The sequence below is a fragment of the Lutjanus erythropterus genome, chromosome 21, assembly GCF_056507025.1.
Source record: "Lutjanus erythropterus isolate fLutEry1 chromosome 21, fLutEry1.hap2, whole genome shotgun sequence".
Lineage (NCBI taxonomy): Eukaryota > Metazoa > Chordata > Actinopteri > Lutjaniformes > Lutjanidae > Lutjanus > Lutjanus erythropterus.
In genome coordinates, this window is record NC_139337.1 from 14,606,693 (window position 1) to 14,630,500 (window position 23,808).

Consider the following 23,808-nt stretch of genomic DNA (forward strand, 5'->3'; position numbering starts at 1 on the left):
GACCGAATGCCTTGCTTAAGGGCACTAAACTCTGAGAGGCTGAGGGAGAGGAGAGCGTTACTTATTCATTTTAGCCAGTGCTATAACTACTGCTAGTTCTTTCAGTAACAACACCATTTTTAAAACTATTTTTGACACTGATATGCAGAGTAAGTCACTGCTCCTGGCCAAGGAACATAGCCCCCACAGCACATTGCACACCATATAGCACATTAAACTCCCTTAAAATTACTCTTTTTTTTAAAAAAAATGTCCATTCTGACTCACAAATAAAAAAGAACTGTAAGGCCAAAATGCAAGTGTGATGATTCATTTGAAAAGCAAAATGCTGTAATATCTGAAAATGTGCTCATTTTGTATGAGGCTAAAATACAACCTACACTCCATCAGCTCAAACATGATGGAAAATACAGTTTTTTTGGTTCTTCAGTAAGTCATCTTTGAGGAGCATTAACAAGGCCATGCTCACCACCAAAATCACCACATACCTTTTATATCATGTCAACAACATCTGTTTAGTTTTATACCTGTTGGCCAAACTTTATGGGAAGTAGTGGACTTCTAGTTTGTGGTCTCACTGGCATCCCAAAACTTTAACCCTGATTAAATGTGTGAGTTTCAACAGGTTAAACGAACAAATACACACTGTGTTAATTAGCGGGGTGCTGGTAAACAGATTTTGTTACCTTCAGACAGAGTCAGGATAGCTGCTTCCCCCTACTTTCAGTAATTTATGCTAAACTAAGATGACCGTTTCCTGGCTTCCGAGGTGTAGACTTGAGTCACATGACTTAGACTTGAGTCACATGACTTAGACTTGAGTCACAAATTTGATGACGTGATAAACACTTGCAACTTGACTCATGACTTCATTTGGACTGGAGCCTTTTGACTTAAAAAGTCTGTTATTTAAGTGTTTCAACTAACTTTAACGCTATTCTCAGCAAATCAACATTCAATTCCCAAGATCTACTTTGTTTTAACCAATCTGATAGCATCCAATCAAGCTGCAAGATGGACAAAAGAAGGAAAAATGTATGTACAATGACAAACAATTAATAACGCTAAAACAATCCAATCTGGCAAAAGTCTCCTGAAACACATCTAAACCCAAACAAATTTCTGCTTGCTTATTTTTAACTCTATGTGTTTATGCATTAATTGGTGAATAAAGGAAAAAAGGAAAAAAATTACAGAGAGGAACTACGAAGAACTGATATTACATCTGAGGTCTAGTTGGAAAATTGAATGTGACATTGAAGACATGCTGTGGTCAATAAAATACAAAAACAAAGATGCAATTTCTTTTCACATTTGAAGTTGAACAAAGAACGGTAAGTCGAGGCTCTGTTATTAAAATGGCACTACATTTGGTGAGGAGGACATTATGACTTGTTTAGGACTCAAAATTAAAAGTTTAAGACTTGGGACTTGATTTGCAACTTGACTTGGGATTTGAGTGCCAAGATTTGAGACTTACTCGTGACTTTCAAAACAATGACTTGGTCCCTACTCTGGCTCTCTAGCTTCATATTTAACAGAAAGAAAATGAGAATGTGGTATTGATCTTCCCATTCAACTCTCTGCAAAGAAAGCGCATAGCGGAATATCAAAGTACTTTTTTAAAGATAAAAATGTCAGACTGTCAGTGTGTGTGGTGTGCAGTCGGTGTTTACCTGCAACCGTCGTGTCTGAATTTCCTCCACCATGATTGCAAGACACTTGGTGAAGTCTGTTAGATCCTGGTCGGCTGTTTCTATCAGCTTGCACCCCTGCGCACAAAGAAAAATGGAAACACACACACACACACACACACACACACACACACACACACGAACAGGCAACAAAACATAATCAGATGGATGCACACATACACCAATAGCAAAACAAAGACCCAGGCAGAGATAAGGGATAGGGGGATAACAGCAGAGAAAAACAGAAAGAGATGGAGGGATGAAGAAAGGTATAAATCAGTGTTTTAGTCTTGTCTGGCTGTCTGTGGCCTGTGTTGCTGAATAATGTAGAGGCTCCAGTCAGTGGCCCTAAACTACAGCATCCAGGTAAACAACCACGCTCTGGCTTTCTCTCCCTCTGTCTCCTTCTCTATCCACACAACACCACATTTCTCCTAAAACACACCAACTTCCCTTTAACACACACACACACACACACACACACACAGAGTGCAGTCAGTTCACACAAACTTGTTTCGCTGTGCTCTGTTTGATCCCATCCATCCTCCCTCCCCTTCTCCTCCATCCCTCCATCCCTGCCTCCTCTTGTCTCTCTCCCTCCCTTGTGGATGCTTTTCTGTTCTCTCCCTTCCATTTATGCAGAATTATTCACCGTTTCCGACAAATCTCTGAGGGAACGCCTCAAACTTTCCCATTGTTCTGCTCCTAAAGCATTACCATAAAAGTCTGTTCTCTCTCATGGAGGAAAAAAGGTATTGCTCATTTTTTTAGGCAACCTGTGTGATATTTGCGAAAAAAGGATGGATATTACAGACAGCTACAGAGAGAGGGGGAAAGGGCGAAAGGGAAAAGGAGGGTGTCACAGCTGAAGGAAGCCCATATCTCTGTGTGTGAGTGTATGTATGTGTGACTGTGCATGGTGTATATCCTGATCACAGTAACACACAGAGCAACACAGCGCAAAGCTCACACAGGCACTGCATTTTCTTGCCTCTGAGGTGTGTGTGTTTATGTGACATATTACACTGTATTTATTATTTATTGAACCAAGCTTCATCTCTCAAGCATTCGGGTTTGACATTTTGTTTGTTATAAACAGCAGAAAGTCCATTTCAGAGAAGAATTTGCATTTTATTTTCATGACCTTGGATAGATTAGTCTAAAAATGCCTAACTAGGGACACGGGGATGGAGGACTATGATGTGGGACATCATCAGAGGACTCTGGAGAAGCACTGTATTTGGACTAGTAATATACTAACAGGAAAATGCATTTACATGTTATGTTAAAATTCTAAGTTTCCAAAATGCAAACTGCTGCTAATGTCACTTCCCCATGTAATATCTCAATGGAATGTGTTTGATAATTGACACTAGTCATTTACCCACCAGCAGGTCCTCGAAGGGATAGTTTGGATTACTTAATGTGTGATGTATGAGCTACTTATCAGTCGTCGGTGTATTAGCTATGGTAGGTGTCAGTGCCCCCAGTTTGCAGAAGTAGAGAGGAGCACCAGCACTGACGCTAAGCAATTTACTGCTGTGGACAGAATCAGCAACAAAAGGTTTTTTAGCCACTTTAAAAAGGTCCACCTAAAAAAGATCAATATAAGCTTAAGTGTAAGCTACATTTATAATATTTCCTCCCTTTGACCTTCACTCAGACAGCTTTTTAAAAAAGGAAATTAACGAGAGTTGCTGGTCTACCGCCGCCTTGAACTGTTAGTGTGTTTGTGTAATTGATGAATCCGCACTATCCTTTTAAAACACCAAAGCCACACAATAAAACAAATACACTAACCGACTGTGGCAGTGGTAGACCAGCAAATCTTGTTCTGTCAGGTAAAATTATTGATTTTGCCTATGGAGTTTGGTTGGTTTCTAAATATAGCGTACACTTAAACTAAGCGTCCAAAATACCTTTTGTTGCCTACCCTGTCCACAGCAGTTCCTTGTTTAGCTTCTGTGTTGGTACATCTACTGTAGATAAAACAACCACTACTGATAAGTACTTCATACAACCCTACATCAAATAATCCAAACTACCTCTTTTAAAGACATAAAGTAGTCAAACTTTTTGGTTTATTCACCTTCTTTACGTGAAGAAATATCTCCGGGCAACTGGGAGCACATAAACTGAAGAATGATAATTTATTTATTATTTATTATTTATATTATTTTAGAGGAAAGGGTAAATACATTAACATATTAACACAAAAAAGAAACAAAGAAAAGTCTGAAAAAGAAACATTCTCATGCCCACTAATCTAACAGACAAAGACTTTCTCAGGTTCAGTGCCCAACTACTGTATTGATCTGTAGCTGTGGTTAAGGGCCAGCAGTGCCTTCTGCCAGACTGTGCTAACACTCTCAACAAGCTCCACTATTACATCTTTTATGTTTAGCTTAAAGACGATGAATGTGAGGTGAAGAGCCATGAACATTTAGGTTATTAGTCGGCTAAGAGGCTGAACTCAAGGCAACAAACTTTGTTGTTGTTTGTGAATGTTAACAGGAAAAAAAAGAATCACGACGGCCTGATGTTGAGTGTGCAGCAAGTGAATTATACCTGTAAAAGGTGTGTTTTGATGACTGGGCTCAACTTGAGTGCACTGACAGTTGAAGCCATGTCAAACTGCACAGTTGTTCCCACTCTGATGATTCATTCTGCATGTTCTTGTCATTGCAGGTGAAACTCCTGCACAGTCTAAAAGCCGTCTAGTCAACTCTGGACAGTCACTCATCCACTTAAGCAACGTCAGGTCTGTAACCCTGCAACACCACTCACACTCAGACAGCATGATGTTTTCTCAAACTCAGGCTGAGTTGATGGTTAAATCTCATGTTAAGTTGTTGAGGGCTCCATTTTCTGAATGCAGTGACAAGGTGCAGGTCAATTTGGGAGAACATGTGCCTATATTCAGGATCAGCATTAAACCTAAAGATTAATGGGTCTCCAGGGTAAAATGTCTCAGCCTTAAATCTACTACATCCACTACATCTAGTACAACCAAACCACTTACGACGATATACAATCAATTAAAGTTTTGGACAGGACGCCAATAAGATTGCATCATCGCCATATTCCTAAGAAATTTAATATGTTAAGTCTTGATAATATTATGAAATCTGCTAGTCTTGAACTCATCTATAAATGCTTACATAATCAGGTACCTCAGGTCCTCGGTGACCTTGCGGTTCCACTCAGAGCTTCAAGCTCAGTAACACATGGAGCTTGGAGTGTGAAATGTAAGATTCCCCCTCACAAATCGTCGTAATACGTGGTATTCCTTACCTACAAAACTCAAACTGGATTCTGATTTAGATCACTTTAAACTCAAACTGAAACAGTTTCAAAGAGAGATCAGTCATGAAGTCATGAATAATATGATGCTTACAGAGTAGGACTCACTGTCGCCTTTTACTGTCCAAGCATAATGTTGCACTTGTCTTGTACTTGTCACAATTCAGTGCCCCTGCAACCTGCAGACAACCTGCCCGAGCTTTGAGTCTGGGTTAAGAGGGGTGGAGGTTAACAACTCACTTCAACCATAGACTGTATATTAAATAGGGATGAACCTCGGATCTATGGCTCAAACTCGCTACTTGGACTGCACTGCTCGTTTTTGAATGCTCACTACTTTAAGGTGGTAGCCTACTAAGATCAAAATCATGCCTCTCTGAAGTCAAACTGATGTCCAATTGCTGTCAAACACCGGTCAGCAAGAAAATTAGTCAGTGTCACTTTAAGTCTTAAGTGAATGGCATTTTGCACAAGACAGGAAAGTGTCTTGTGGTCTGTCCTCAGACCATGTTGGAAAAGTCAACTTCTTTTAAAGTTGCCTGTATGTCAAGTGGTTAAGGAGCCCCAAGGATGAAATAGTTCTTTAGTCCAAACTTTCAAATTATGTCTGCCCAAAGTCCCATTGCTTTTTATTCATGTGTGTCTCTGTGTGTACACCTGTGGCTGAAAGAGTGTGCACAAGTTGTGTCCCACTCACCTTCTCTGAAAAGAAAGCTTTGACCTCGGCGGTAATGGAATCAAAATCCCCGCTGATATAGTCTGGGAGGAAGCTGGATGTATAAGGATAGAAAGAGAGGATGAGTGACAGAGGGAGAGGTTTACGGTTGCAAGAAAGACAGAGAGACAGAGTGTGTGAGGCAGAGATAGAAGAGAGAAGGAGAGAGAGGACATCGGGGCATGTGTCAGCTCTTTGATCTGTGCAGCGAGGGAGAGGAGTGACGCCGCCGGGGGAAGGCAAGGAGACATGGAGACTGACAGGGTGATTCTCTGTGGCCCTGACGCTGTCCCCTTTACTCTCTCACACACATGGCTGACTGCAGAGATATATAGATTGATGTGAAAACACACACACACAAACACACACATATACGACCGCACATGGCAGCATATACAAGTGAATCTGATAGGTTGATACACACATCCAAATAAACTCAAACACATAAACACAGTAGCATATGACACACACACAAAAGGAGCAGATTGTACCTGGTGTTGATCGGATACTGACCTGTTTCAATACACTGATGGACTACATTCTCCATTAGAGCAGAGTATTGGTTGGACTACAACAGGTCACAGTGTAAATTGATGTTTTGAAACATGCACTCTATCAATGCAGCGTACTGTAAGAGTAAATAGTGAAATAAGGGAGCACAAACAATCCACGTGCGTATTTTGGAATGGGTTTACTAATGTGGACATCTGATCCAGGTTATACAACAAAGTGACGAACACGCGAACATCGAATATGTTTTTGTGCACAAAATATTCCGGTTTGGCCCGTATCCCGAAAAAGGCAATGTTCCTACTAAATTGTATAAATGGTAAATGAAAATGAATATTACACTATTAATTCAGTTTACATGCAGCTATGTACACACCGATTATGGAAAAATGTAATGACTGGAGCTGGTTGAGGCATTTTAATTCTTTAAAACTGTATTTTCTCAAACATTCATTCACTCCACCACCTTCTTGAAAAGGTCAGCTTTGTGATATTTGCACAAATCCAAAAACCTGTTGATACCCAAGTCTTTCATAACGTTTATAAGTAGGTGTGTTTTTCCTCCCGACCAGAAGTGTGGACTTTTTTGGCGCGCATTTCTACCTGACCATTATGACCTGAATGATACCAGTACATTCCACATGTCTTAACTGGAAGATGCTAAATTCAGAATGAGGCCTAAATAACCAAAAAGTAAATGCTGTTTACATGACCTGTATCAAAATCAGAGGATTCTCATGTTCTGAATAATAGTGAAAAATGAGTGTGCATTTAAATGTCATTAACAGTGACTGTCCAGAAATATTGACAACCACATTCTGAAAAGCCAGTATCATAAAACCTACATGTGCAAAACTGTTTCTGGTTTTAACACAGACATTTCTGAAAAAGATCAAATGGGTTAAACGCTGATTTTCTTACAGATTGTATGTCCAGTGGAACCAAAACCAAAACATGTTTTTTGGTGAAGGAAGATGCTGACATTGTAAATGCAAATTTCAACTATTTTTAAGTGGGGTGAGTGATTCTAGAAAAACACAGTTGATTGTTTCTTCTCATTCTCAGGTCACGAAATACAGATACTTTGCATTGATTTGATTGTTGAGTCTCAGGGGCCTTTTATACACAAAGTGACACGGCACCACTGTGCTCTGAAATCCATTATTTCCAATGGCTTGAGCCATTTCACGACTGCTTTGCACAACGCTGAACAAACAAGATGGTGAAGTGCTGACCTGAGCCAACCAGACTCTGTTATGCTGTTCATTGAATACCAATGTTAGTGTTAATGTGCTGAACTCTTTTAAACACGTAAATGCAAACATCTTTAGCAGTCCCAGTAGTTGACGAGACGCAAACCCCTTTTTGTTCAAAACCTTCTCTTTCGGGTAAAATGTCTATCTTTCTTTAGTTGTCTTTGCAGATTAGGTGTGTTTGTTATTTTGGGCCATGCTCAACCTTACATAATGAATGATGAATAAATTCTCTCTCGTTGGACTGTATCTGCTGCGGCACTGGACTTTCTTGGGAGCGGAGATGGAAGGAAGTCACTTTTATGCCGTGCCAGTTAGCAAAGTTTGCTCAAGCTCGAAGAAGGGCGTTAATTCCCAGGTTGTCAAAGACTAATGCTTTGTGTTGGGTTTAGAGGTGGTAATCTCTTGACAACTTACAGATCAATTTGATTGATGCAATTATAAAACAATTATGGATGCATCTTGATTCCTTTGTTTTCTCACTATGACAACTTGCTACTTTTAAAACAACATATTTGTAATGATCAGTAATTACGTGAGTTAAATATAGCTTGAATGCAGTGAGGCTCCTGTCAAGGCCGCTTTTCCCTTCAATTTCACAAAAGCCAAAATGCTTCCATACGCTGGCTTTTAAGCGAGGGGGTGCTGGTCGGATTGTATCCATCTGTAGTTGCTCATGCTCACCCACCTTCACAAAAAGGAATTAGGTTTTACATTTCTGATTATTGACTTTTCTGCATCAATTGGTAATCTCTCAAGAAATCATCTAAGAATCAATTTTTTTTCCTCACCCCAAACGGGGTTGATTGTCGAATCCCGTTGTTTTGTTTGTTGAGTGGCTTGGTCTGAGCTGCCAACCCCAAAATGTTTGTATTTGACAAACTGGAAATGTGACTCAGAGATCAAATATTTTTCCCCAGGATCACTCACCCCACCTTTAAATGGTTAAAATAGAAAACGCATTCCCTATTTTTAATAAAAGCTGAAAAGTACGGAGCCCTGAGACTACAGCATGAAATTAATATATGTTAACTTTGCAGGAGGGTTTGAAAGCTTGTTGTTTACTTACATGCACATTATTTGTATAACTGATTTTGAAATGGAGAAAAAAAATCAGAATGCAATTCACCCAGCCCTACTCTCCTCCATAGTTTCTGACTTACTCAACCCATTCAACAGGCTCAATGATCAAAAAATTAAGCTGTACAGAATATTAGTCGTTAAATGAAAATTAAAATGGGCAGGAGATTTGGGAATATATGTGCATGCAGGCTTTGCGTTCTGAATATAAATTTGATGATGTATTTCACTCATCCAAACACAGTGTTTTGAGGCAACACGCATTCCCAGGGTGTAGGAATTAACAAGGTCTGTGGCAGATATCAGTGAAAACAGCCAAAAATCTACCAGCCAGTACTGAGTACAACATGCCTGTCAGACAGAGACAGATAGCTCTCTGTTTATTCCTTGTGTGTGTGTTTACGTGTAAGGAGCAGGACCACGCAGGGATGCGGTTGCCACTATCTAGAGGCATTAACAGGTCTGACATTACGATTTCATGGTTGGCTGGTTGGTGTGTTTGTTTGCGTGCGTGTGTGTGTGTGTGTATGTGCGTGTGCTTCCCAGCAAGAGGCGAGAGCAGTGTTCCGGTCGGTTGAAGAAAGAGATACAGAGGGATTATTCCCTCCCTCCGTCCTCAGCGTTCCCATTTACACCAACAAGATACAGCAAGACAAACAGAACAGCAATTGTACGCAATCTGCTGCCACGCGCACACACACACACACACACACACACACACACACACCTCTCAAGCATGCATAAAGACAATCAAGCAAAACAAACCTACGTGAGCTGGACAAAAAATAAAATGTGATACAGGTAAAAACTTTCCTCACCCACACAAACGAAATGTAAACACACACACATACACAAAATAAGAAGGTGCACACAAGTGCATACACTCGTTCCCCCTCCATATAATACAGAACGCCACAATTGCATCACCATTCAGAAATAACCTTCATGTGACAGATGGGACGAGACGTGACAAGGGCCTGATCAGAGCTTTAGACACACACACACACGTGCGCTCGCAGGCACACATCCCATTGTGACCTGTGTGCATGACTCCATCGGCTGATAGTAATTGACCAAGCGAGATTCTAAATTCTGTATTTGTGTCTGTGTGCGTGAGCGTAAATGCTGTTTGTGTGTGTGTGTGCGTGTGTGTTTGTGTGTCTGACAGTCTTCACTTCCACATTAATATTAACTGACACTTTAATTTGGATGGGAAATAGAGCATTTTACCGCCAGTTTGTCTGAGTATCGGGTGGTGCGGATGGCTGTGTGACCTTTGCCTGTGTTTGGGTGTGTTTATGTGTGTGTGTCTGAGTGTGTGTCCCTTTCTCTGCATCCTCTTTGCCTGCCTTTTTTCTGCTCTCCCTGCCAGCCACTTCCAGTGCTGCTTCTCCTTTACTCCCTCTTCCAATCTCATTTCTACTCTGCAATACTTACTTTTCTATGTAATTAAAGCAATTTGCTTCCATCTCACCACTTCATTAAAGATGAAAAAAAAAACACATTTTCTTCCTTTACGCTTTTTCTCAAGTCTATTTCTGCTTTGTCTCCACCTGACACCATCTTTCCATATGACCACTTAATTACAACTAAATGTTGTTTTGTTTATATTCCCTTCGTCTCTCATATCTTTCATCATCTCCTGAATCACAGCCCAATGAACACTCCTCTTCCTTCTCTCATCTTTTCACCACTCGAGGAGATGCGGCTCTGATTACTCCCTCTCATCCCTGACATCTCCCAATCAGAGAAGGAGAGCCAATGAGGGGGTGGAGGAATTATTTTGGATGACATCATTAAGGCCCATATACATAAACAAGCCAAAGCAAAGCACTTTGATGCATTCAGCTCTCTGTATCATATGAACACTGACATGAACTGTACACGCACAGACAAACAGATGCATACAAACTCCACATATGACCAGTGATTTCAACTAGATCTCATCTCAACTTTTATGAGTGTGTGTGTGTGTGTGCTAGAGAACACTGGTTGATTGCGTGTGTATGGAGGAGACTGTTCTCATCAGAAAAACAACATAATCAGTCAGTTGTCCAAATGCATCCTCTTGTGGTCATGCAAATGACTGTCCTCTCTCAGAAGAAAAAAGGCAGACGTAGCATGGTGCAGCAAAACCCCTCAAGGAAGAAGGTTGGAGACATTCGTTGCTGAGGAAAGATGCTGATCACAACATATTATACACTTAAAGCTAAAAAATGCTTTCAGTAACAGAAAACTAAGAGGAAAATAGGGAGGAAACACTACTTGTATGCTGATTATGGACCACAGACACTTCCTTTCCACAACCTATTTTATAGATGTATCATATTCAAGGCTAGGTATTAGGGGTGTGTATCTCACTGACTGAGACCAATTCATATCTCGTTCAACAAAACGATATGTCTTAAAATTCTGAAAAGGCCAACAGTTCAGTTTGATACGATTCAGGTCTGTCACGATATGATATATGATGCAATACAAGACAATGCAATGTGTGAATCTTTACATTTTGATTCAATTAATGCTACATTTGTAGAGTGCTATTAGTTGCAAAAAGAAATCCTGATAGTTTTAATAAATTTAGTAACATCAGAGACAGATATATATATATATATATATATATATATATATATACATATATATATATGCGTGTGTATATATGCATATATATGCATACCTAATATCTTTCTAATACAGGGTTACATGGTTAATCCGTTTATTTTAGAGCCAATACATGAGGGGGTCCTGGTCTATCTTGTAAGGGGTTCTTGACTGAAAAAAAAAATAGACTTTATAAATGTAATTTTCACCCATTTGAAATTAGTAAGACAGAAAACAGATTCTTTATTTTTTAATTACACCTGAAAAATAATAAGCCCTGAGAATACAGCATGTATCAATGTTGACAGTTGACAGTATTTTGCAGTTATTATGCATGAACTAAATCTAAGTTAACTCTCATCTTTACAGGAGCACGTGTGCTGAATGATGCAAATGAACCTGGACTGCTGGTTTTTGAAGGCCTGTTGTTTGCCCACATACGGACGCTGTACATGCACATTATTTGTATAACTGATTATGAAATGGTGATTAAAAATTCTGTTTATTGGCATAAAAATGAATTCACTTAGTCCTGCTTTCCCTGATGGTTTTGACTAACACAACCCACAAATAAGCAGGCGCAGTGATCACAAAACGAATTAATAAAGAACATCAGTTGTTAACCATACCAGCCAGAAATACCACGGTAATACGGGCAATTAAGAGCAGTACAAATGAAAATTAAAATGGGCAGGAGATTTGGGAATATATGTGCATGCAGGCTTTGCATTCTGTATATATTTCATGATGTATTTCATCCAAATACAACAGTGTTTTGAGGCAACATGCAGTCCCAGGTTGTAGGAATTAACAAGGTTTGTTGCAAATATCAATGAAAACAGCCAAAAACCTACCAGCCAGTACTGAGTAGAACATGTCTGTCAGAGATAGACAGACGGCGCTCTGTTTATTCCTCGTGTGTGTTTACGTGTAGGGAGCAGGCTTATAGATGTAAGTTGTTTGCAGATGTGAGCTGTATGTGGTTTCTATGTGTCTCATAATAAAGCACTACTGCAAAGGTAGGCAAGAAAAACAACCAATCAGTGCTAATAGACATCTTATTATCCCACTGCAACAAAGATTCTAATTAGCAAGACCTCAAGGCACATGAGTGTGAGCTTGGCTGCATGCTGATGTACATGTGTCTCTAACATAGTCATCTGTATTAAAACAATTAAAAAAAAAACCACCTGTCAGCCCATGGTTGGAGGTATGATCGTGTATGATTGTGACAGAATATATGTGTGTCTCTGTAGTACCTGCATCACCAACAGTGATCCAGTGATTTGTGGTCCAACTGTGTCTAATCCCAAAGTTAATCATCTTGATTTCCTTAGGCTGTCAGACTAATATAAACCAGAGATTATTAACTCTCCAAAAAGGGCTGTTGTAAAATATCCCTCTGCTGTGATTGGCTGTTGCAAATTCACCCGGTGTTGTGATTGACTGCTGAAAAAATATGCTGTTGTGAAAAAAACAATTGGGATTGGCTGTTGTACAACCCCCAAGTGCTGTGATTGGCTGTAAAACTCCCGTGTCAGGGAGTAACTGTTATTTTAATTAGCCTTAATTGTCACAGTTCTAATGCAATAAACAAAATTATTATTTTAAATTAAATTATGTAAAAACAACAGTGCAAAGCCCTCAAGTTAAAAGGTAAGGCACAGAGCCCCGTGCTCATCAACTCAACTCAGCATGTGAATTTCCAACAGAGAGCAATAAACACAGAGGGGATTTTTCAATCAGTCTGTCACAGAAAGACTCAACTTGAAGTGTAACAGCACAACGTATAGTGTGGTGAGAGAAAAACTAGGTGTAAAAGAAGAAAACAAGAAATTACATATTTATATACCTATACTCAAAACGATTTCACTTCCTCATCACATTAAATCAGATGCTATTGTGCTATAAAGTGAGAGAATTCTACAGAAGGAAAACACAACAAAGTTTGAAGTTTAAAATGTGCCACCTTTCTGTAAGTAGATTTGTTATCCTATTATGGCTACAACTAAAGATTATTTTCTCAATTAATCAATTAGTTGTTAAGTCCATAAAATGTCAGATAATGTGTTTTCCAAAGCCCATGATAACGACCTCAAATGTCTTGTTATACACAAAGATATTCAGTCCACAATGCAATTGTAATTTCAAGCACTTTTAAAACATTGAAAACACTACATTAAAATTTCAAGGATTTCCAGCACCTGTACAAAGCTCTGATGACACGACAATATAGAACAAAATAAAATCAGTAACAGCAGTGAACTACTGTAGATTAAGTACTGAAGTCACTGCATAAAACAGGCCTGCAGTAACATTACATATTAAACAACTTAGCTACCACAAGAAGAAACCAGAGACAAAGAACAATGAATTAAACAAGGTACTACTGTAAAATGACTCTAGATTTTGCACTGATTTATGTTCACTGTGAAATGAAAAACTTTCTAACGGCTCTGTAAGCAATTAGGAGGAAGGAGTCATTTGTTACCAGTCATCAGCTAGTGCACAAGTCTCTCAAACCCCAAGGCCGGTTTAATTTGCAGTGTAATCCTCTTAATTGTTGGCCCGTGACCCTGTTTTCAGGTCACGCAATTCTCGACACCCAGACAGTCAAACAGTTACCGAGCTGTGATACTTTGATTACGGCATGTTTGAGGGAAGCTCTGAATGGACCGCGATACATTTCAAATCAATTCTTGGTCTTCTTAAGAATATTTCAAACAAATATCAACATATCAGCCTCAGAAATCTTTGCAGAGCCCATCTGCATATTAAGTCGACTCACATGGGGTCCTGACCACAACGCAGAGAGATACTGACTTAATTAAAATACTTTAATCCTCACACATAGACATTGGGCTGTCTTATAGGCTTAAGAATAAAACGTGTGGGATATGAATGAGAAAAACATGGAATGACAGTCAAATAGAAAGAGAGACTGTCAGAGATATCTCTTTGCCTCTAAGTCTTATAAAATAAGTAGTCTTGCTCTTGACAACTTCATTTGCTGAGGCTGACAGCATTATCTGCTCCAAACCAAAATGCATACACAATGCTGACTGTGACTATACTCTGAAAATCTCTTCCACAGATACACATGCTTAGTCAAACACTGACACGTTCGCAGTCTGCATCTTCCAGTGACTCTGTGCACACACACATACACACACACAGACCCACACGCAGCTGCAAATTTCATAAACTCTGCTTGTGTACAATTACCTCCTCCCACATTCAGCCGTGTACCCCTCCCTGTTCATCCATCTCTTGACTTCTTATCCTCTCTGAGGATTTGATGAGATGCGCAAATTAGGCAAAATGGAATATTCATTTGGAAATGGAGAAAATACAGGTTTACGTTCACAGGAGAGCAGGAGGGGTCTCGGATCCGACAAAAGAGCGCGAGCCCTCATGAAAGCAATTCCGGTACAAGTTTGGTTTATGATAATAATTTAGCAATTCATTTCATGAGGTGAAAGGCTTTATGTTGCTGGCGGCTGCTCAGTGGTTATGTTGGTAAGCTTAAATGTTTTGAATATCAATGTGTTTTGTGAGCATGACTGCATTCCTTTGACTGATTTCTGTTGATAGGATAGACTGTTTTAGGGCAGCCATATTGATATGAAATAGTAAACACAGGTGTTACCAGTGATAATAATTACGGTCCCGTTCATTTAGCGCAGCAGAGCCTTTCCTGTGAGCCAACATGCAGTACAGCAGCACCCTACAGTTTGACCTGAATGGAACAGAACCTTAATTAGTATCATTGATAACACCTGTGTTTACCCTACTAATTCATGTCAAAATGGCTGCTGTGACCAAGGTCTATTAAATCATTTACTGACAATAATGCACAGAGCACAAGCTTTAGTGTGGAGCAGCTGCACTCTACCACTGTATGTAGATATGGCAGTGTCCTTGTGTATCTGATGAAGAAACAGGTGGTGGAATGGGTCCTACAAAGCCACATACTGATGTCATCAACTTCTTTAACAGTCCGACAAAATCTTATTCTTCATGAGTACAGTTTTTAAATTCACAACAGTCTTGTTGAGGCCCATATTCACCTGATCCCGGCGCTCACTGGACTTGGAATGCTGGTTAGTTTTTGCATGAAACTCAGACAAGTGGTAAAAAAAAAGTCATTTTTTCCATAGCTGATTACCATGTTTCGTGTTCCAAAAAACATAAAACCATTCACCCCATACTCTGTTGCAAATGCTCTTCGACAAAAGAGCGGGGTTGACCTGGAAACATGGTACCATACTGACATGGCTTGTCAAAGGCATATTTGATAACCGCTAATAAATTAAAAAAAAAATGTATAGGGGCAAGTAAAAACTGACTTTATAGAGGTAGACTGATCTGACCCATTTGCATGACTGTGAAGGGGAAACAACATTAACATTGAACGCTAGTGTGTGTGTGTGTAAATATCTGAATGTGTGTCAATGATGAATGCAGCCTCTTGCCTGGTAAATATATAAAGAAAAGGCCATAGCGGCTGAGGAACACTTAAATACAGGCATAATTATGGGAGAAATTTCATCCACGAATGTAATAGTAGTACTTGTGATTCAATACCAGGAAAAGAACAAATAGGTGACCCACATTTCTAATAATTGAGGAAGTTCTTGAACAGAAAGATCAAGTGCACACACGTCAGCCATGTAGATCACCAAAGAACAGAACACTCTGAATATATTAAGGATTAAAAAAAAAAAAAAAACAGGCAACAGAGATGACAACATAGGAGGAAAATCTGCTAACAGAAAATCATTGATGTATGGTGTGAGTATGTCACCACCACTCACATTAAGAGAAGCTAAATCAAAAAATAGACAAGACACATTTAAATGGTTTCAAGTTCCATCTGGATTTTGTGTGAAACTAGAAATATGAAATGTTTGTCTTCCACCGCCCCATACAGTGAAGTCGAATCATTGTCACTTGACTCATCATGAGAGGCAGAAAGCCTTAGCCTGACGCGCCCCCTCCTCTCTTCATCCCTAATGACTACCATTAAGGTTGTTTTGACAGAAAATTACGTGCCACCTTTCTTTTAACTGTGGGAGGCTGTCCACCCACTCTTGTTTTTGTGGCAGAGCAGGAGGCTGCAGAAGCTGACCGGAAACTTCATAAATCTCATTATTTTCTGCTTGAAACGCACAGTCGCAGGCACACGTATGGACAAATGCACATACATGTTACCTCAATTATTAAGGCTGCTGCTGTTTCAGAAGGGTTTGCCATAATTTGCATGTCAAAGAAATCCTCAAAATGTCAGTTCTGATGCCCTCCAAAACACCACGTCATATGCATTTTCCTCGCAGACAAATAAAACGCCTTGATGTCCTCAGCAACGTGACTTAACTTACATCTTCGCCAGTTCAATTGCAGTAAATGTGGTCAAAGTGATGTCAGCCCACAGACTGTGGAGTCCTTTTGCAGGCTTCCCCTTTAAAATCCAGATCTTAAAAGCCGACGTGTTCCCCCGCAGCGAGGCAGCACAATTTGTCAGCATTAGTTGCAGGAGTTTGGAGGTGTGGGGAGGGGGGTGATCCTTTCATAAGTCTGTTGATGTGTGAGTTATAGTTTAGATGCGTGACCTCTCAGCAGGCTCTGCTCTGCATGGATCTGGCAAACAAAATAGCCCACTTTTGATATTTTGAACTTAAGTTTTTCACCGTGAAATTGGGGGTGAAAAAAAATGCCCCAGTAATGGTCCTAAGGAGCACACCCACACTCATACACAACACACACAGATCCACACACAACCCTGCTTAGCAATGTATTAGCTCCTCATCTTAGTTTCAAAGTAATATTTATCAAGCAAACACTTGTTTTAGTTCATCTTTTCCTTTGTTTTTCTTTTCCTGCATTTCTCTCTCATATCATTTTTACACCAAACTGAGCACATACGTGCAGGTTTTTTAAATGCATGCAAACCTGCTAAAAATAGGCAATTAGGGTAAAAAGGGCTTTATACATCCAACTACTTTTTTTTTTTTTTTACACAGTGTTGCTGTTGCTTTTGCTCATAAAACTTTGATTGATTACTTGTATCTCCCTCTCCCTTCCTCCCCCTATCTCCCTTTCTGTAGTCCATTAGTTATGGTAATGTTAGGTTAAATACATCTTAACTTGCTAGTGATTGATTAACACATCCCCACCCATAAACATTCCCTTATTTTCCATCCCACCCCTTCCTTTCTATTTTTTTCCCCTACCAGTCTCCACCCTCCTAACTTACTGGGAGAGATGCAGTTTGAGTGTTGGGAGCCGTCTGGCTAAAAGGGAGGCTTGGCTGTCAGCTCCGCTGTGCACACTGCTGACAGAGCTCGGACTGGAGGGTCAGAAGATGAATCTGCTGTGTCACGCAAACAGACAGAAGTATGAGCGATGCCTCTGCCTGTAGGTCTAACATGCTCAAACTCACTCGCTGAGACAGAGATACGTGACCGGCTTTATTTTTGAAAATACACAAAACTGAAAAAAACATAAAACTGCACATGCATGCAGACGAAAACTGTATCTCTCAGTATTTGAGTGCTAATAACTCAAGCCTAATTACAATCCTAGTTCTAACGTCAACTGTGCGGCCTCATTCCCATCTAGAAGCATAACTAAAGTAGCACTGTGTTTAATTAAATTATTCTACCTTCTCTTATTTAAAAATTTGATTAGCTGAGCTTATATCCTCCAAACAAATTGCACACCAAACTGAAAGTTTTTATTGCTTCATAATTCCTTCATCATGCTACCTGGGTACAGACAATGGACCTTTTTCACAGCAGCCATATTGGTATAAAATAGTAGGGTAAACACAGGTGTTACCAATGATACTAATTAAGGCTTCATTTAGTGTAGCAGAGCCTTTCCACTGAGCCAGTATGCATGATTATTATATGCAGCAGCACTCTGACTCCTTAATTCGTATCATTGGTAACACCTGTGTTTACCCTACACTATTACATCCCAACTCATTCTTTTAATTTTTTTTTTTTTTTTTGGGGGGGGGGGTCTAACATAACTTTCAATACTTAAATGTTATGAAAGCATCTAGTGCTGCTTTTATGAAGCTGTTTTGCATCAGTGTCTGCACCACAGGTCTTCAACAGGGGGTCCATGTTACAGAATATTTATTATTTATTATTTATTTATAGCACTTTATCCGCTTTATAAATGTTACAGAATTCAACTTAAACCAAAGTCCTTACCTCAGGGACTAGAATAAGTTTGCACGGTGAAAAAGTGTGAGTGGGCCTAAATGACATCACTTTGCAATAATGTCCTCACCTCAGATATCTACAACTTAAAATGGCTGTTAGGACGTCAGAACTGCAAGAACATTCATATAGACGAACAAGCATGGACACACGTAACATCACATTTACACCCTAACAAAACACACACTCCTGCTCATACTTTGGGTGTTAATGTGAAAGCCTGAACACTTCAGGGACACAGTGAACCCCAGATCCATCTCTGTCCTGACAGCAGTCCTCCATTAGCCACACACACACAAAAAAAATGTGGCTGCAGAATGCACACATACAGTACTTTGTCAGAAACACACACAACGCTAATACATAAACAGGGTGCATTTTCTCACCTGGAATGCGCGCGCACACACACAATCATGCACGATCTGCTGAATGCACAATACAGTACTGCTGCTGCTCAACACAAATAAATAAATAAACTCACTTTTATCATCTTTCTTTCAAACATAACCACATAGCAACATGCACAGGGGAAGACACACGTGAAAGCATAAAATGAACTGCTGCAAATGTAAATTCACACAGACTCACCTGTCTCTGTCTCCAGCAGTGATGTTATAAAGGTGATTGGCAGCTCCATCAGCACACGCCTTCAACAGAGCTACAGAAAGACAGACAAAGAAATTCTTTAGGTTGTGTAACTGAAGGCAATTAGTTTTATATGAATGGAACACTCACTGAAGACATATTCCTGCCCTTAACAGCAGCATTATGTAAGACTCTAGCATTCAAAAATGAGTATTGCAGTCTAAATAGCGAGGTGGGCCACAGACGGTATATTAAATAGGTTGAATCCCTATTTAATGTACAATCTATGGTTGAAATGAGCTGTTTCCCCTCGCCTCCTTCTCCCCAAACTCGAAGCTCAGGCTGGTTGCCTGCAGGCTGTCAGGACACTGAACCTAAACAAGTGCAAGACGAGTGCAACATCATGCCTTGACAATGACAAGTGACAATGAGTTCTACACTTTAAGTTCTTATTACTGTCAGCTGTATGTCAATGTAAAACTAAGCACGTTATCCCAAAATCAGAAGCCCACTGCTCCAAAAACACACACTGTGGAGTTTGAGGTGCCCGTTATAAACATCTACACCTTCCAAAAGACACTAGCTCATTCAGTGAACATCCTGCATGAATTTTATCTCTAGTAAACAGAACGGTCCGGACTGAAATGGAAAATTTCAAAGGAAAACATGCTGGCTATAGCACTGTGAGAGAAGCAGACATGTTTCCTTCGTTTCTGATGACACATCATAGTTATTTGATGATTTAGTACAGTAAATATCTTGCATATTAACCCTTTAAAGAGACACCTCACTCCTAAATCAAAAATATGTATTTTTTTTTCCTGGCCTGTAGTTCTATTTATCCATCTAGACTTTTTTGATGTGAGTTTTGGAAATGTCACCCGTTGAAATGTTTGCCTTCTTGCTTGTGTAATGGGACACTACAATGGGACATTTAAAAAAATTCAAAACCAGTGTCTCTTTCCAAAAATAATGACGTGGTCATTCAAGATAATTCACAGACCTTGTTGTGAGCAGTTTCATGTAGGAACTATTTTTTTCAATTAGAAAGAATAAAGTACGGGTAGTTCCTCCATGAAACTATTCTCAACAAGGTCTGTACATTCTATTGAGTAACTAGGTCATGTTTTCTGAAAAGGCACATTGCTGTTGAGTTTATCAAATGTGTTTTTGGTGCTTTGAGCACCACAGGACCAGTGCTATCTAGTTCCATTATGTTAGAGAGAGGGCAGGGATCTCTACAACCGATATCTCCAAAACAAGGCAACCTACACCAGAACAGTAAAGATGGATAAATAGCACTACAGGCCAGAGGAAATATACATATTTATGACTTTGGGGTGAACTGTCCCTTTAAAATATAACAAAATTACTATGAGGCACAGTTCAAACTGTTATAAACAATGTGCAGTGTCACAGAAAAACAGTTTCCATTTCTGCAGAGGTGAGCCTAAAGTGGATGTGTCACCTTTACTTCAGTATGTGTCGGCTCTTGAGTCAGTTTGAATGTTCCTATCTACGCGCACCACCTTCATCTTGTCTAACTGGCGGCAGACCAGGTGTAATTTTCTCCACACACTTCACTTACATAAATTCTCACTCCAAAAAAGCTCATCACGTCCCGAAAGCCTCACCCTAGACGAGAAACACCACTCGATTAGCTCCACAGGAGTGGAATACAAACAAGACCGGCACATACTAATAATACTCGGCATTGTATGTGACATACTGTTAAATGAGGAATTAAGAAATGTGACCTCCCATTTATGAGTTATAAAAGCATTTTCAAAGAACTCATTCTCAGATATGGCCTTGTATACTGACGTGTACAGTTTGTAGGAGTCACATCACACATACAACATCTTTCCAGTACTATTCCTGATAAATAAACTCTCTGTTCTCTCTTTATCCTGCAGCGTCCAGGATTTTTGTGAGTACACCTACACCTACCTAACACTCCAAAGTATTTCTCTGACTTACATTATGAGACGCTCGCTCTATACAACATACATCTGACTGTTAAGAGCATTGAGTGCACAAGAATAAATCTGAAAAAAGGAAAAACATAACAAAAATGGATGGTTTAAAAACAGCACTAGTTTGAACATCAACATGAGTAATGTCAAGGATTTTGTTAAAGACATATACTTAATTCAATCACAGCGAAAGAATGTTTGAATAGTGCTAAAATTAGTTAGACAGAAGCCACCTCTCTGCCACAGAAAACAGAACAAACAGCACCAGCAAAGAATTCTTCTTAATGAATCTGATTTGACCCTTTAAAGGTGAAGTAAGTGAAAGAGCACTTATCTTTTCTGATTTCAAAAACAGACAAATGAAGCGATTATTTGCTATTCTTAAAATGGTATTCGAGTTGCACTAAATTAGATGCAAACTATTTGCAAATGTATGCTCTTTCATGGCCTCTATTCTATTCAAATTGAACAGGCAGCCTATTTTTTAAGAGTCCTTCTCTGTTTGGGCGTGTTGTGGTGTACACAAGGGGAAAAACTTCAAAGAATGAGATGTAGTTTTCTTTTGCACCTTGTTTAAAACTAACTAAAGTCTGCACCAAAGAGACGGGCAACTGATGGTACGCCTGTTTTCTGTCTCGTTGGCTTTCTTCTCCAACTGTGTCCATTCCCCAGACCCCTTGATGAGTATACACATGCCTGGTAGATTACTTTATAACAAGCATATTTCTTCTGTGTACGTCACAGTCATCCACATGGAGGAGAAAATGTTCGCTGCTGTAATAACTGTCCAGAGCTGCAAAGTCGTACAGTGCTTGAGTTAAGCATTTATTGGTGAATGCAGGCCTAAGTCCAGGGAAGCAGTGCTTGAGACACACACCCAGTCAAACATACCCTGTGAAGTTTTCTTGCAAACAACAAAAAGTCATGCTTACGTTCAGTGGTTCTCACTAAAATGCATTGTGTATCCTTAAGGCCACTCAAATGGGTTTAAAGGCCATGCACACCTTTGTGACGCCCACACAGGGGGCTTCAATTTTGCTGTCTGATTAGGCCTTTTCTCAGGTCTGTGTGTGGCATCTCCCTCGGTCTCCTGATTGCTGTGTTGCACCTCTTAGGGTGGCACGAATGACACCTTTTATCATCCAAAGTCATTTTTTTATGTCTAATATAATAAAAATAATAATGAGAAGAAGAAGAATAAACTGTGTAATATTGTGATAGATAACACCACAATCTGTTTGCATTGCTATGTTTCTTAGGGCGTTACTGCCACAGAACAGCGGGATGGTATGAAATAATCATAGTCAGTGTGGTTCACGTTCACCAGTACACAAACAAGATACCAAAAAAATGGGGATCCACTCGTAAAAACCTTGCTTCACAGCACTGCTAGTGGTCAAAAACTCCACAAGGTACCTTTGATTGAGGATCCACAGACTACTTCGAAATAAGTTCCACTTTAGATAGTTTCCAAAAGTTTGCTTCGCTAAAGTGGCATTTAATTTGAGAACATCACATTCTAAGGTGTTTCATTATCAACCAGACAATACTGATAAAGTCGCACTTAATAATTAAATATTAAAGTTCATACTTTTGTTCGCTAGTGTGTATGGTAATAACAGATGAAAGTGCAGAGTTTAAACGTATGTATTTAAATCTCCACAGCCGTTATTTCAACACATTGCACAGTTCTTAACACATTATTGTCACCATGACCTCTAAAATATGTTTAACATGCATCATTACATACCGTCACATTTACGGTGTGTATACTGTTAAGTCACACGCACAAACAACTGACTCACACATACACTAAAGCAGACTCAAGTTTAATGAAAAATGATTTTGCAAACAGAGAGAGGTATCCCTCTCACTCTGTCTATCCTTGCCTTGAGCGCTTAAAAAAGTGAGAGAATGCAGATGCATTTGCATTGATGTAAATAAGACACTTATACTCAAGGTAGTGCTTTTATTCATAACCCCCACCACCTGCTGTCGATGTTTCACGTCAAGAAGTGATTGGAATGTAAATGACTCATTATCTCTGACAGAGTGCAAAGGCTGAGAAACTTTTCAAATGACAACTTCTCGAAAAACAGAGAAACTCTTCTTTAAGCCTGGTGATGACAGACTGTAAAGCTATCAGTCATTATCTGTGTGTAAGTATCTACACACACACACGCACACACACACACACACACACACACACACACACACAAACACATGCTGAATAATTTTTAGACTTAAGGTTCTAGAACAGCTCCTTCTGTCTGTCAATCATTTATGCAGCTCTGTTTGCATGGTATGCCATTAAAACACACACACACACAAACACACACACACACACACACACACACACACACACACACACACACACACACACAGTTACAGAGAATCCGAGAGGTTTGATTTCATTCTACAAAGTGTGGCTCTCAAGTACCGACATCGTGACAATCTTTCAAAATCATCTATTTACATTTGTATCTGTTCCCATCATGCATTTCCTGACCATATTTCTGCCTTATATCCTATCTTAATCTTGCACTCTGCATTCACACTGTGGTGTAATAAATTACCCATCAATCAACCACGAACTGCGAAATTTTATCATGAGACGTCTCCTTGCGAAAGCTTGTTTTGATAAGGAAGAGGTCACTTCCACTACTGTATGAAATCAGATCTCATAAATATCAGTGAACGATCTTTTTCAATATTTTTTTTAATGCTGAAACCTCTTAACATTTTTTACACTGCCAAATTATTATTACATTTCTATCTTTATAAGGTCAGGTTTTCCCGCAATGTTTCACAGCTTGGCCTCCCACCTCGTCAGGAAATAAAAACAGGTGCCTCCGCTAA

At 39.5% G+C, this 23,808-nt stretch overlaps 1 protein-coding gene across 3 annotated transcripts in view; it reads right to left on the bottom strand.

The window, feature by feature from the left end:
* tpk1 (thiamin pyrophosphokinase 1) overlaps positions 1-23,808 on the bottom strand; it is an 83,450-nt gene that overhangs the window by 41,366 nt on the left and 18,276 nt on the right. For all 3 annotated transcript variants that reach the window (XM_084747700.1, XM_084747698.1, XM_084747699.1), the window contains exons 4-6: positions 18,977-19,046; positions 5,695-5,767; positions 1,677-1,772 (exon numbers count right to left, since the gene is read on the bottom strand). In XM_084747700.1, coding sequence (XP_084603826.1) covers positions 1,677-1,772; positions 5,695-5,767; positions 18,977-19,046 — 239 coding nt within the window. The remainder of the gene's footprint in view (positions 1-1,676; positions 1,773-5,694; positions 5,768-18,976; positions 19,047-23,808) is intronic.